Source organism: Coregonus clupeaformis, chromosome 29, assembly GCF_020615455.1.
Source record: "Coregonus clupeaformis isolate EN_2021a chromosome 29, ASM2061545v1, whole genome shotgun sequence".
In the NCBI taxonomy this organism is placed as follows: Eukaryota; Metazoa; Chordata; class Actinopteri; order Salmoniformes; family Salmonidae; genus Coregonus; species Coregonus clupeaformis.
Genome location: NC_059220.1, coordinates 48205103 through 48220308, shown reverse-complemented (window position 1 = coordinate 48220308; position 15206 = coordinate 48205103). Strand labels below are relative to the sequence as shown.

Sequence of the window (15206 nt, the reverse complement as noted above, 5' to 3'; positions counted from 1 at the left end):
AATGATGCGATTCAGATTAGGAACACTGCTACACCTCACAACAAACACGCACGCAACTTTCACACGGATACATGCCGTTATGTTATCAATCGACAGCAGGTTCAAGGTATTTACTGAACATGTCTCTATACTCTTTATGTAATGTGCCTATTAGTTGTTGCAATTCAAGGGAATCTCCTTCAGAAAGAAGGAAACTCCAATAAAATGAATGTGTCAAATACAGGAAATGAGTAAACAAAACATGTCTGCAACTGATTTCCATTGAAAAACCTCAAAAGATGTTATGGAAATTAAAATGGCAAAGTATTTGATAGTATTTCTCTCACAACAAACCAGAATCAATGATACAATATTTATTTTGTTTAGAAAAGGACTATTTATTTTTTCAAAATAAGTTTAAGGAATCCAGTGATATATGTAAATAATCAATAATCAGGTTAAAGTGCAAAAATACAATTATACAAAAAGATATCTGTACAAAAATAACATTGGAATGTGAGCTTCGAAAGAGGAATAAGGTGGTTATGCTAACATGGCTTTAACCAAATTAGCTAATTGTATTTTACAAAGACTGCATTACACTCGTAAATGTCCCTTAAAACACATTTGGGGATCAAAAGCGAGAGTCTTTCGGAATGTCTGAGAGGTCAAGTTTGTCAGAAAGATCTGGATCACATTCCATACATCCATGACGTATGATCCATTCGCCCCATTGGGTTTCATCATGCCCAACCAATATACTGCCTCTAAGTCCTTTAGCCCAATTCTCTCTTAACTAAATGTGAAAAAACAACTTAGTTATAGTCCAAGGTGCTCCTGTAAATTGTCTGGATACATCATAGAGATCCAGGATTTTCAAATCTCTGTGAAGAATCATTCCCCACGATGAGCACAAGAGGCTGGTGTGAAATGTTGGTGAACATTTCACTTTTTCTATAACTTTTCTTCAGTCAGAAAACGGTTCAAGTTCAGAGATGTTCTATGTGAAAAATCTGTTAATGTGCCCTTGAGCAAGGCACTTAACCCTAATTGCTCCTGTAAGTCGCTCTGGATAAGAGTGTCTGCTAAATGCCTAAAAATGCTTTTTAAAAATGTCCCCTATTCCTCTTTTTTAGGTATTGATATCACTTAATCTTGGATGGCTTTAGTTCCTTGACCTGCATGTGCAACGTTTTGTGGACGGCTAGAGTTCTGGACTGACAAAATCCCTTTCCACATTCCTGGCACTTGAATGGCTTCTCCTTGGAATGGATGTACCTGCAGGGCAGAACAGAACTCAGGATTGAGTAACGAAACATAACAAACACACAAAGACAACTATCAATCTAAAGCCACAAATTCATGAGACAACAAAGAAATAAGAAAGAGAAAAAGGAGGTGAACAGTATGGTGATATATTGTTCTAAAAGGTATGAATTACAATGTATGCCTCTCATACTCAACACGTATGCAAAATGTCGATGTTGTTTACATCAGTTACAGCTATTACTCAAATCAATATCAACAGTGCCAATGTCAATTCAAAGGTATTCCGAAGTATTAACTTTAGATTGCCCCCGCTAAACTCTTTAATATGGACTTGATATCGCTTCATGCCTTTGTTGCAGCTTTTCACACTACTTAACCAGATTGTTACCCAATTTTTTCACATATCAGATTGTTACTGGATTATTTCACATACTGATCCTGAAATCTGATTCAGCATCAAATATAATCGTGTTAGTGCTACATTGGTCTGTCGCTCTAGAAGAAATTAGAAGAAAGTTTGATTCTAAATGGATTTAAGGGTCCAATGCATGATATGGTTGGGGCTATTCCATTTCTTGAATTGGAATTAATTCAAATAGAATTGGACTCAACACAGATGCATGACACTGTCAGAGACTCAACATGATTAATCAGTAGCATATATGACAATTTAGGAAGCAATTATTCATATTTTTTATTAATATCCTATGCTGTTCTTATGTCTTACACAGAAGTGTACCTATAAATGGGGTCTGGGCTTTTCTGTTGAAGGTTCTGTGGCAATTAATAAAGTTTCCAATAATACAATAATTTACAATAAAATATTATTCATTCATTTACAACATTTTGGCAGCCATCTATCTCCATACTCCTCATTCGTTAAATTGAGCTTCATTGTAATAGAAAAGTGCAGGTCTCACCTGTGGTCTCGGAGGTGGTCTTGCCTCCGGAAGGCCTTGTGGCAGATGTCGCAGGTGTATGGCCTCTCGTCCGTGTGCGTCCGCTCATGGATAAGCAGGTTGTAGGACTTGGTGAAGTGGCGGCCGCAGAACTTGCACACAAACTCCTTCTTGGTCTTGGAGGGCAGGCGGCCGCGGCTGGGCTTACGCTCGGGCGATGACAGCTTGGCTACGTCCATGAGACAGCCTAGCCCGCCATGGCGAGGGGAAGTAGTGGCGACTGCCCCCATTATGCTCAGGTCCTCCGCCTTCAGTGGGTCCTCCTGGGTGGCGGCGGTGGCCAGGTTGGCGAAGTCGAAGCGTGGCTGAGGCTTGTTCTTGGAGACCTGGAAGAGACCCATGGCGGTGGCAGCAGCGGCCTGGTCCTTGGTCTGGACCAGGTGGGGAAAGATGGGGATGGAAGGTATGCCGGGGAAGCGGCCGTCCATCAGGGCTGGGAGCTTGGAGAAAGTGCAGCGGGGGAGAGCGAAGGGAGGGTAGCCCAGGGTCCACTGATGGAGGTGGACGGCATGTAGGGCGCTGAAGCTATAGATGCCAGGGACCTGGTCCGTGGGCAGCTGGAAGCCGTTGGAGGCCTGGAGGAAGGAGTAGTTGGCCAGCCGCAGGGAGGGGTGGAGGGGAACCGGGGCTGGAAGAGTCTTGCTGCCCATGGTTGGTGTCGCTACTGATCACCAGATCACGGGATTCTCTCTGGAAAAGCAACGCCACAAAAAAGTCAGGTCATATTGTTAACACAACAGAACTGTACATATACAGTATAAGTAATAATGTGTTATTAAAGTTTTACAAACCAATGATACCATGACAATAACAGTGTCTTCTACTATACTAAAACTACAAATAATGACAATTATGATCATCATTTTTAATAACGAACCAGTAAGCATAATTGTGATATTTAATAAGGATCAAAGAACATTTCTAACTAAGTATTTCCTGCTAACCCCTCTTTTTGAGTCATCCGGGCATCTCCCCCTAACACCCTAACACAACCACCTCAATGCCAGGCCAATACACAGGCGGCCCTGCTTGATTATCTAGTTGCTTTTCAAGAGGCCTCATTATCAGTGGATTAAGGTGATGCATGTGAATATCTCCCCTTACCACTGAGACAAAGTGGAAGAGAGTGATAAGAGCTGTCTAAACCAGACCTCCATGCCACAGGAGCTACCAGCTCAACACGTGGCCCGACACACACACCATGAATCACCTATTGTCCTCAAGGCACACGATGAATGAGGACAGCCTGCGTTTGTGGGTATGTGTGTGTGTACACACATGCATGTGTGTGTGTGGGACATGCGTATATGTCAGAGAAGGGAAGGTGTGCACTGCACTCCCAGTGCTGACACACAGACACTGGCATGTGTTTGGTGTGGGTGTTTCCCGTTCCCAGAAAACATGCCGGGGGCTGTTAAGATGTGGGTAAATAGAATGACACCATTCACTGAGGTGAAATACCTCCATGAGCAGGGCTCTAAAGTGCGACCATATGCTCCTAAATATTTTGCTGTGTGACCTGTCATTTTAATTTGGGAGCACTAGTGCGACTAGATTATAATTGTTGTAATGATGAGGCTTCACTGTACCGCTGTTTCCGAGTGCCCTGGATAAAAAAAAAGTGAGCGCAGATTCGTGACTGTGGTGGTTGCACCATTACTACAGATAAAACCGCTTGTCCCTAGCCCAAACCATTCAAAAGTTGTGACCATATTACCAGCGCTCCATTGGCAGGCCATATTTTACATTAATAAACCATGTCGCGGGCCGTTAACACCTTGTTTAGTAACATTACCTTATTAGCTATCTAGCTAACAACCTGGTAACTTTACCAGTGTATCCAAACATTTGGGGGTATATATCTGACTCTGACAGCTGGCACTGTGCCTACTTTGTAACATTTGGCCAACACGATAACATCGCAGCTAACGCAGTCAGCTGTGCCGCAGAACTCGGTGAACTAATAACGGCAGAACAGAAACGGTCTTATCCTGAAAACTCACTTGTGCTGTTATTAGCTAGAATTTCACTACATTAGCTATATATTACTTTCTAGTGGACAACACATACTTCAAAAGTAGCTAGAATTCATATAGGCCCAATAAAAGCTGTATCTCGATCAATTAAAAAAATCTTATTTTCTGGTGCTCCTAAATTGTATGTGGTGCTCCTACGTTTTTTAAGTTAGTAGCACCAGTGCTACCAATTAATGTTTTTAATGTATAGCCCTGTCTGTGAATCTGTTTAAACAGGTTTTGGTAAGAGGAAATAACTAAAGAAAAGAATGCCTCTGTTTCTGAGCATATTTGTGGTCAGGATATGACACAGTTATCCTGTGTCTTTTCTGTCTTAGTCTAAACAGAGTTCCCATGCCGCACCATTTTTCAAATGTTATTTAACCAGGCAAGTCAGTTAAGAACAAATTATTATTTACAATGATGGCCTACCCCGGCCAAACCCGGATGACGCTGGGCTAATTGTGCACCGCCCTATGGGACTCCCAATCACAGCCGGGTTGTGATACAGCCTGGAATCAAACCAGGATCTGTAGTGACGCATCTAGCACTGAGACACAGCGCCTTAGACCGCTGCGCCACTCGGGAGCCATTGTAATATGATTTCGCTTTCAACAAAAAAAGCATTACCCCTAAGCCAAGCCATTTGCTTTGTTTGGTTTTGTTAGTCATCGGGAATTGTGTGTAATCCCCATTTCTTACTGCTCTGCAAATATGACTTAGTCATAATTCTACTACTGGTTTATATTATTTAATGTGGGATGAGAATTATTTTCTTATTGTTAAAAGTGGTCATGGGTTATCTAATTGTGTCATACAAACTGTGACATCATAACATAAGAAAACCACAAGATATGGCCAAATCAAGACATAGAAAATAATAGGCTACATCGATATAGATAGGCCTATTAGAGAAAAGGACCCCTTGATCATACTGGTGAACATAGGCCTAAAATGTTGTTAAATAAAAGTGGGGAGTGAGTGGTTGCGCTGCAGTAAATAAAAGTGAAATAGTCCTAATTAGAATTACCGAAGCTCAAACGTCCCCCGGGGATTTCTCCTTTCTGATCATGACGCAGAAGTAATTGACTTTTACTTAGAGGTCATTAGGGGAGATCAGCGGTTGCTCCCGAGCCGTCTCGTATCCTTAATAACCCTTTGATGTCTACATACCATCTCAACGACTCAACAATCAAGCTGAACACTGCTACGTCCCATTCCCCGTTGGTCGTGACTAGCCAACTGTTAAATTCCGCGCCTCGGCAGACAGCGGAAGTGTTGTGAGATTTGAGATACAAGATAACGCAAAGCATGATCGAATTGTCATGTCCCACACACATATCACGGCAGTATATTATTTTTAGTATGTTTCAGAAATGTGCTCTCTCTACTCTAATTCTAAATAGATATCAGAGGTAGACTACTAGGCCAGTTCAACACAAGATCCAAAATCCTATGGATTAAAGGTGACCCGAGGTAAACCTAAATGACATTTTGCCAAGACGTTGTTAGCTAATTAGGAGGATGTTGATTTGGTGTTGGCAAGAAAAGTCACACCAGCATTCCCATTTTGGTCCACACACGCCAAAATGGATCAAAATCAGGCAGTTTTTCCTGGCCACAAGTTTATCTGAGCTGAGGTGATGAAAAAAGTTCATGGGATCACTTTATGTTGTATCCCTATATGCGCGCTCTTGTAGCCTCCAGACATGGACCTTACCTATAACATTAGGCCTACATGTAATTTCATGATTTAGAGGGAGCTTGCCTCTTTCAGGTCGTACATAAACAAAGAGTCAAATATAGGCTACAGTAAGCATTACATTGTAATGCACTAGTTTAGGAATAAAGAATGTGGGAATATACACATTACGAATCAGTCAAACTAAATCCATATTGTCAATTTGCCTGATAGCCCTAATCTCACTGTGGCTAGGATAGGCTTTCTGTCATAGGCCTACATATATTTGGTAAACTAAACTGCATGCAAACTTGGAGGACTTAATTTCATTAGCTCTCCTGTTTAAAAGTGGATTAAAGCAGACTACAAAGCATATTTCTAAGAAACATATATTGTTAAATTCTTATAGATGTGGAATGGTAGTCCCGTAGTCCCGTGTAGCTCAGTTGGTAGAGCATGGCTTTTGCAACGCCAGGGTTGTGGGTTCGATTCTCACGGGGGGGCAGTATGATAATGTATGCACTCACTAACTGTAAATCGTTCTGGATAAGAGCGTCTGCAAAATTACTAAAATGTTTTTTTTTAATGAATGGTGACCCTGTGTGTTCTCACTGGGCATTCACTGGGTGAATCAACATTGTTTCCACGTCATTTCAATGAAATTACGTTCAACCAACGGGGAATAGATGTTGAATTGACGTCTGTGCCCAAATGGTTTTGGAGAGCAACATCAGAGTTCTTATGTTAATTCTGATACTTTGGTCAATTGTGCAGCAATTACCGCGGATGCGCATGTTTTTAGCCGTGTGTTGATGCAGAACATGAGAGGATATGGGCACTTGAGCGCAATAAAATAAAGCAACTGATGTGTGCACCTAAGCAACGTGGGAAACAGCTCTCTGAAAATAACAATGAAAAAATGAATAGGCCTAAGAATGATCCCAATTTAATCAAATTGTTCCAAATCATATTTGACACCATAAAACCGTGCATTTGTCCATAGCAATTAGCACAAAAAGTTGGCCACTGTTTTCATTCAGAATATTGCAAAATACAGTGTTTTAATATGAGATTTATAGATTCCTACAGTAGAAAACACTGATAAATCGTGTGTTCACTGCATTCAAGTAAAATTATTACGCTTATCCATGTAAAGCAGCCTACACTAAAACGTAGACTGTCGTTATATTCCATAACATTTGTTTAACTCTAAACATGTGATTATTAATAGCATGTACTTCACCTGCAACTAACACAGCTTAAAGTTGAAAGATATCGAAATAAATTATGAAATGTATGCACTTTCGATTTTGTTTTTTGATGGCCTATTGAAATACGTTGAAGTAATTTACTATAAGAGACGCTTAAAACGAATAACCACAATAGCCTAATGTTCATAATCATCCCAAAAATTCCAGCTATATTTGAGTAAATCAATATATTACTAATATTTGGAAGTAGGCTTACCTTATGTCACAAGTGAATGGAAAAAAATAGTATATATTATTGACAACAGAAAAATGCATTCACTACGACTATCATACCGGTTTGGATAAATGAATTGGGGAAATCCCTCAAAATAAATGGCCATCATCGTCATCAAACACAGGAATCTTTCTTATGTTAACTCAGACCATGTAATGTATCATGCAATTCAACGAAATGTATGTTTTGCATGGAATTATGTTTTTATTTTCACATAGGTCCTTGTTGATTTTGCATCGTGCTGGAATGCTTTTACTTCTGAAAGATCGGTCAGTGCTATCCAGAGTCACTGGGACGTCCATACCCTAACCTTAACCCCTACCCTTACCCTTAACCATAACCCTTACCTTAACCATTTACATTTCAACTTCAATGGGGTAGGGACGTCCCAAGGATCCCGTATAGCATGTGAAAGATCCCACCTGTTTCACACTCGCCTCGCGCATCTAACTCCAAAGACTCCCAGACCTGACTCCATGCAAGCTCCAGACACTGTCGAATATGTTTACTTCTAGTTCCTGCGTTAAACAGGCCAAAAAAGGCAACAACTGAATATTATGGGATATTGTAATTACACCTCTATTTACTTCTAATGGAACAGTTATGTTACTAGAAACTCAACCCAGACCAGTTGCGCTAAAGTTGACAGCTTTGTTCATTGTGCCTCGCGTTGTCATTCCCCCCGAAGAAGCCTGGACATAAACAAGTTTTATAAGTCATATTCTGACTGATGGCTCCGAGAAAAATAACAGACAAAATGTAATACAAGGAAATAGTTACCAGCTCAGATTGGTCTGTCCTTGGATCCGGAGGGGTCCTGGAGTTGAAAACTTGCGGATGATCCGATGCAAATCGCCTTGGAAAAAAGTTTCAAGTAGTTCAGAGAAAGTTTTTGACTTCGCAAGAAAACTTGCCCGGCATGTTCACACCGAACTCAGAATCTAAGCGCGTGTAGTTCACAGCTGTCCCAAATTGTTGTGTGCAGGACTTCTATAGTGACTCTGGTGAAGACACCTTCTGTTACTGCCCTGCGGTCTGCACTCAAACCGCCTCTTTATTGTAACCAAACCCTTTTACTCGCACATGCGCGTCATTTAGCCAGCCCCATACAAATTTGAGAGAGCTCCTTACTGTAAACTCAATTTCCCGACTGGTACGGGCGAACATAGTTGTAGCACAGTGTCAAACGTGATATCGTATTCTTTAAAAAACAAAAACAAAACGTGGCCATAATGAGCCTAATGCATATTTCCAAAAGCCTATTTACAAACTAATCAAAATATAAATTTGCCATTTTGTCTAGCCCATAATTGAACATGTATTATTTTTTAACCTGTGACTAGGCCTATATACTTTGCAAATAGGCATGTAATAAAAAATGGCATCAACATTTTTTAAACACAACAAATTAAAGTATCACCCACATTATATTAATAATATTAATATTGTTATTGTTATTGTTATTGTTATTGTTATTGTTATTATCATTATTATCATTATTATCGTTATCATTATCATCATCATCATCATCATCATCATCATCATCCTCCTAGTTTTAATATCAATGTTTATACTTATTTCCATAGGGTTGGTATTATTAGTGGATGCAACAACATTTGGATTTAACCTCATGCACCCCCTATAGGCCTAAAGCATACAATCTGTAATCTGAAGGGCAAAAATCTCCAAAACTAATAATTTCGATTAATATATTAATTGGAATGAAAGCAAATTGCTCTTTTAAAAATAATGCCATTAGGCCTCCGGGCCTTCCTGTTTAAAATAAGCTTCTGTACAAGGTGGAAGGACTAACAAATCAACTCTCACTTTCTCCTAATTAAAGTAAATATACAACTTCCCTTTAACTTGAGATCGGGAGGGAAATAAATAGCATTAGTGTATTTAACACCCCCAAAACCATTATTCAATTGGTCACCCTGCACGGAAAAATTAAGACGGATCTCAACCTGTGTTCAATTTAAATTGCAGAAGAAAATACCTTCTTTATACTGAAGAAAGAGGAGACGAGGTGAGATATTTCTAGGCCGTTTATGTCATTAATTAAATATCCAAAGCTAATTCTCAAATTTAGCAAGGCAGGGAAGGAACATTTACGAAACTGGAAATATTAGTCCCACTGAGATTTATGATTTTGTTGAATAATCTCTAAGTGAGCTATTAAAAAAATCGAATGAATACATGTACCTAATACATTTGATTGATATAAAACACTCATGGTCCAAGTTACAGAACAAATGCAGCTCGCTGTAGGTCTGCACTGTTATCGTCGTTATATTGACAAGGTGTTCGTGCTCCTGTGGTTAGATGTTTTTTCTTCTTCTCGCATTTGCAGGGCATTTGAGCCATCTAAAAGCGTGGATAAGCAACACTTTGCGGTGGGGCTATAGTGTACAAAACCCGCCACCTGCTGGACATACCATTATCTTCCTACTGCATAGTCCTGTGTTACTCCCTTACAGACAAATTATGGGTAAATCCAGATTCCTAAAACCATGCCATGCATTGTCTAATATCGACCCAAACGAATTACCTTTGTTATTGGTATTATTATCATATTTCAGTAATATTGTGACAAAAAAGTAGTCTACTGTCAACTAAAAAACTTGAAAATACACTACATGGCCAAAAGTATGTGGACACATGCTCGTCGAGGATCATGGGCTTTAATATGGAGTTGGTCCCCCCTTTGCTGCTATAACAATCTCAACACTTCTGGGAAGGCTTTCCACTAGCTGTTGAAACATTGCTGCGGGGACTTGCTTCCATTCAGCCACAATAGCATTAGTGAGGTCGGGAACTGATGTTGACCGATTAGGCCTGGCTCACAGTCGGCGTTCCAATTCATCCCAAAGGTGTTCGATGGGCTTGAGATCAGGGCTCTCTGCAGGCAGTCAAGTTCTTCCACACCGATCTCGACAAACCATTTCTATATGGACATAACTTTGTGCTCAGGGGCATTGTCATACTGTCAAACAGAAAAGGGCCTTCCCCAAACTGTTGCCGCAAAGTCGGAAGCACAGAATTGTCTACAATGTCATTGTATGCTGTGGCGTTAAGATTTCCCTTCACTGGAACTAAGGGGCCTAGCCCAAACCATGAAAAACAGCACCCAACCATTATTCCTCCTCCACCAAACTTTACAGTTGACACTATGCATTGGGGCAGGTAGCGTTCTCCTGGCATCCGCCAAACCCAGATTTGTCCATTGGGCTGCCAGATGTTGAAGAGTGATTCATCACTCCAGAGAACACATTTCCACTGCTCCAGAATCCAATGGCGTTGAGCTTTACACCACTCGAGCCGACGCTTGGCATTGTGCATGGTGATCTTATGCTTGTGTTCGGATGCTCGGCCATGGAAACCCATTTTATGAAGCTCCCGACAAACAGTTATTCTGCTGACGTTGCTTCCAGAGGCAGTTTGGAACTCGTAGTGAGTGTTTCAACCGAGGACAGACCATTTTTACGCGCTACGCGCTTCAGCACTGTTCTGTGAGCTTATGTGGCCTACCTCTTCACGGATGAGCCGTTGTTGCTCCTAGACATTTCTACTTCACAATAACAGCACTTACAGTTGACTGGGGCAGCTCTAGCAGGGCAGAAATGTGACAAACTGAGTTGTTGGCCCTCCTGTAGCTCAGTTGGTAGAGCATGGTGCTTGCAACGCCAGGGTTGTGGGTTCGTTTCCCACAGGGGCCAGTATGAAAAATGTATGCACTCACTAACTGTAAGTCGCTCTGGATAAGAGCGTCTGCTAAATGACTAAAATGTAAATGTTGGAAAGGTGGCATCCTATGACTGTGCCATGTTGAAAGTCACTGAGAACTACTGTACGTGCCAATGTTTGTCTATGGCTGTGTGCTTGATTTTATACACCTCTCAATGTGGCTGAAATAGCCGAATCCACTCATTTGAAGGGGTGCCTTCAGAAAGTATATATACAGTGCCTTCAGAAAGTATTCGTACCCCTTGACTTAGTCCACATTTTGTTGTTACAGGCTGTATTAAAAATTAAAACAAATCTCACACATTTGCACACAATACCCCATAATGATGAAGTGAAAACATGTTTTTAGAAATGTTTGCACATTTATTGAAAATGAAATACATAAATATCTCATTCATATAAGTATTCACATCCCTGAGTCAATACTTTGTAAAATCAACTTTTGTCAGCCATTACAGCAGTGACTTACTGGGTAAGTCTCTAAGGTCGTGTCTACACTTGACACTTACATGCGACTTCTGCTATCAGAATACAAAGATTGCATTGAAAAGATGGGTCTAGACGCACAAAAGTTGCTTTGTGGTCTGACTGTGTTCAGATCTGGCTGACCACTTCAGGAGGTGTTCAGGGATGCATTGTGTGCAGATTTCTCCACAGTCTGAACGCAATCAGGCTACCGAAAGCGCATACAGTGAATGACGTCATCAGCACTCCTCCCACAAGTCTCCAGAAAACTTGTCTTTTGGGACCGAGAGGCACCTTTTCATTATAACATTGGAGGAAATACATTCCTAGCGTGTGAAGAACATGTTTGCTGGCCTCATAAATGCTAGCCAGCTAGCAAATATTCATTTAAAAAAAATTCATAGAGTTATGCTAACCCGTTTGCAATCCCTTTCGCATTGCTTGCTAGCTTGCTGGCTAGCTATAGAGGTTAGCTGGCTAGTTAGCTACAGTAGTTAGTTACTGCCATCAGTTGTTGTTCGGTTATTGTCATACTATTCCACCGTTTGTAGAATGCATACTGGCATTTGAATATAGCGCAGGAAAAGGGAATCCGGGCACATTGTGGACACCTACTGTTTTAATGTAGGTTTAGATGCATGACATATTCGGAATTCCATGATCAGAACTCTATGATCAGAATACTAAAGCTGCATGAACTGTCAAGTCAAGACACGGCCTAAGAGCGTTCTACACCTGGACTGTGCAACATTTGCCCATGATTATTCTCAAAATTCTTCAAGCTGTCAAATTGGATGTTGATCATTGCCATTTTCAGGTCTAGCCATAGATTTTCAAGTAGATTTAAGTCAAAACTGTATCTCGGCCACTCAGAAACATTCACTGTCTTCTTGGTAAGCAACTCCAGTGTAGATTTGGCCTTGTGCTTTAGGTTATTGTCCTTCTGAAAGGTGAATTAATCTCCCAGTTTCTGGTAGAAAGCAGACTGAACCAGGTTTTTCTCTAGGATTTTGCCCCTGCTTAGCTCTTTTCTGTTTATTTTTTATCCTGAAAAACTCCCCAGTCCTTAACAATTACAAGCATACCCGTAACCCATAACATGGTGCAGCCACAACTATGCTTGAAAATATGGACAGTGGTAACGGTAGCTAACGCACTTTTGTACATCGCGCTGTTCCGTACATTTTACCTTATTTTAGCGCCCCAAAAACGTAATACTTCCAGGTCAACTGTAATATGAATACCATTGTAAAGCACAATTTCTCCCCTTTCCAGCAAAGTAAATGACGAGACCTTCATGCTGCCCGTCTCTGCATGATTGAAGAAAGCATGGAGCTCCACCGGGTCTTTAAAAAAATGGCGGGTGTGGAAACGAAAGCTAGTGCATCATAGTGAAAGGGGGAGAGATGTCATGTGGGGAACTGGCATTTTTCACCCGATTTGTCCAACTTATCACCTCTAAAATGTAAATAAAACACTATAAAGAGTTTATATATGACGAGTACTGAGGATACGAAGAGGCAGGACGCAGACGCAGGAATCAACAATGTAAAGGTTTACTTAACACTGAGAAAGAGAACAGCAAACACGACAAGACACTAACAATCACACACAACACAACACTGAACTGTCCAGGGCTATATAGGGTTGGTGATGAGATGATGAGGTGCAGGTGCGCTGGAGGTGATTAGGGTGCGTTGGGTTTCCATTCCGGTGTTGCCGAAGTGGTGCGCTCAGACCAGTTGCTCAGTAGACCGGCGAATCAGAGCGCCGGAGGGGAGCAACGGGAGGAGACGTGACAATATGATGTCTCATTACATACCTATTTGAGGGTTTGTGTCGAATTTGAATAGGGTTTTTAGGGCGGCACTATTATTGCACACACAGTGAGTTCATGCAACTTATGTGACTTGTTAAGCACATTTTTACTGCTGAACTTATTTAGGCTTGTTATAACAAAGGGGTTGAATACTTATTGACTCAAGATATTTCAGCTTTTTGTACTTTTACCCCCAATTGGTAGTTACAGTCTTGTCCCATCTCTGCAACTCCCTTACGGACTCAGGAGAGGCGAAGGTCGACAGCCATGCATCCTCCGAAACACGACCCCGCCAAGCCGCACTGCTTCTTGACACACTACTCGCTTAACCCGGAAGCCAGCCGCACCAATGAGTCGGAGGAAACAGCATACAGCTGGCGTCCAAAGTCAGCGTGCATGCACCCGACCCGCCACATGGAGTCACTAGAGTGCGAAACCCTCCCCTAACACGGATGACGCTGGGCCAATTGTGTGCCACCTCATGGGTCTCCCAGTTGCGACACAGCCTGGGATCAATCCCGGGTCTGTAGTGACGCCTCACCACTTTATTTTAAGAATGTGAAATGTCCGAATAATAGTAGTAATAATAATAATTTATTTCAGCTTTTATTTCTTTCATCACATTCCCAGTGGGTCAGAAGTTTACATACACTCAATTATTATTTGGTAGCATTGCCTTTAAATTGTTTAACTTGGGTCAAACATTTCGGGTAGCCTTCCACAAGCTTCCCACAATAAGTTGGGTGAATTTTGGCCCATTTCTCCTGACAGAGCTGGTGTAACTGAGTCAGGTTTGTAGGCCTTCTTGCTCGCACACGCCATTTCAGTTCTGCCTACAAATGTTCTATAGGATTGAGGTCAGGGCTTTGTGATGGCCACTCCAATACCTTGACTTTGTTGTCCTTAAGCCATTTTGCCACAACTTTGGAAAACTTTGGAAATATGCTTGGGGTCATTGTCCATTTGGAAGACCCATTTGCAACCAAGCTTTAACTTCCTGACTGATGTCTTGAGATGTTGCTTCAATATATCCACATCATTTTCCTTCCTCATGATGCCATCTATTTTGTGAAGTGCACCAGTCCCTCCTGCAGCAAAGCACCCCCAGCGTATGATGCTGCCACCCCCGTGCTTCACGGTTGGGATGGTGTTCTTCGGCTTGCAAGCAACCCCCTTTTTCCTCCAAACAAAACGATGGTCATTATGGCCAATCAGTTCTATTTTTGTTTCATCAGACCAGAGGACATTTCTCCAAAAAGTATGATCTTTGTCCCCATGTGCAGTTGCAAACCGTAGTCTGGCTTTTATATGGTGGTTTTGGAGCAGTGGCTTCTTCCTTGCTGAGCAGCCTTTCAGGTTATGTCGATATAGGACTCATTTTACTGTGGATATAGATACTTTTGTACCTGTTTCCTCCAGCATCTTCACAAGTTCCTTTGGTGTTGTTCTGGGATTGATTTGCACTTTTTGCACCAAAGTACGTTAATCTCTTGGAGACAGAACGCATCTCCTTCCTGAACGGTATGACGGCTGCGTGGTCCCATGGTGTTTATTCTTGCGTATTATTGTTTGTACAGATGAACGTGGATCCTTCAGGTGTTTGGAAATTGCTCCCAGGGATGAACCAGACTTGTGGAGGTCTACCATTTTTATTCTGAGGTCTTGGCTGATTTATTTTGATTTTCCCATGATGTCAAGCAAAGAGGCACTGAGTTTGAAGGTAGGCCTTGAAATACATCCACAGGTACACCTCCAATTGACTCAAATGATGTCAATTAGCCTATCAG

At 41.4% G+C, this 15206-nt stretch overlaps 1 protein-coding gene across 1 annotated transcript; it reads right to left on the bottom strand.

Moving 5' to 3' along the window:
- Positions 1-366: 366 nt before the first annotated feature.
- On the bottom strand, positions 367-8402 carry LOC121544438 (protein odd-skipped-related 1-like). The gene is made up of 3 exons (XM_041854376.1): positions 8169-8402; positions 2169-2897; positions 367-1257 (listed from the first exon to the last, which is right to left on the bottom strand). Exons 2-3 carry the CDS (start codon positions 2855-2857, stop codon positions 1125-1127), a joined length of 822 nt encoding a protein of 273 aa, XP_041710310.1. The 5' UTR covers positions 2858-2897; positions 8169-8402; the 3' UTR covers positions 367-1124.
- Between the last annotated feature and the right edge of the window lie 6804 nt (positions 8403-15206).

What these genes read in the sequence shown, in the direction of transcription:
- LOC121544438 (XM_041854376.1), bottom strand. Translation starts at nt 2,857, where the DNA reads ATGGGCAGCAAGACTCTTCCAGCCCCGGTTCCCCTCCACCCCTCCCTG. An exon ending in GACCACCTCCGAGACCACAG is followed by an intron (nt 1,258 to 2,168) that starts GTGAGACCTGCA and finishes TCTGCCCTGCAG; the next exon opens with GTACATCCATTCCAAGGAGA.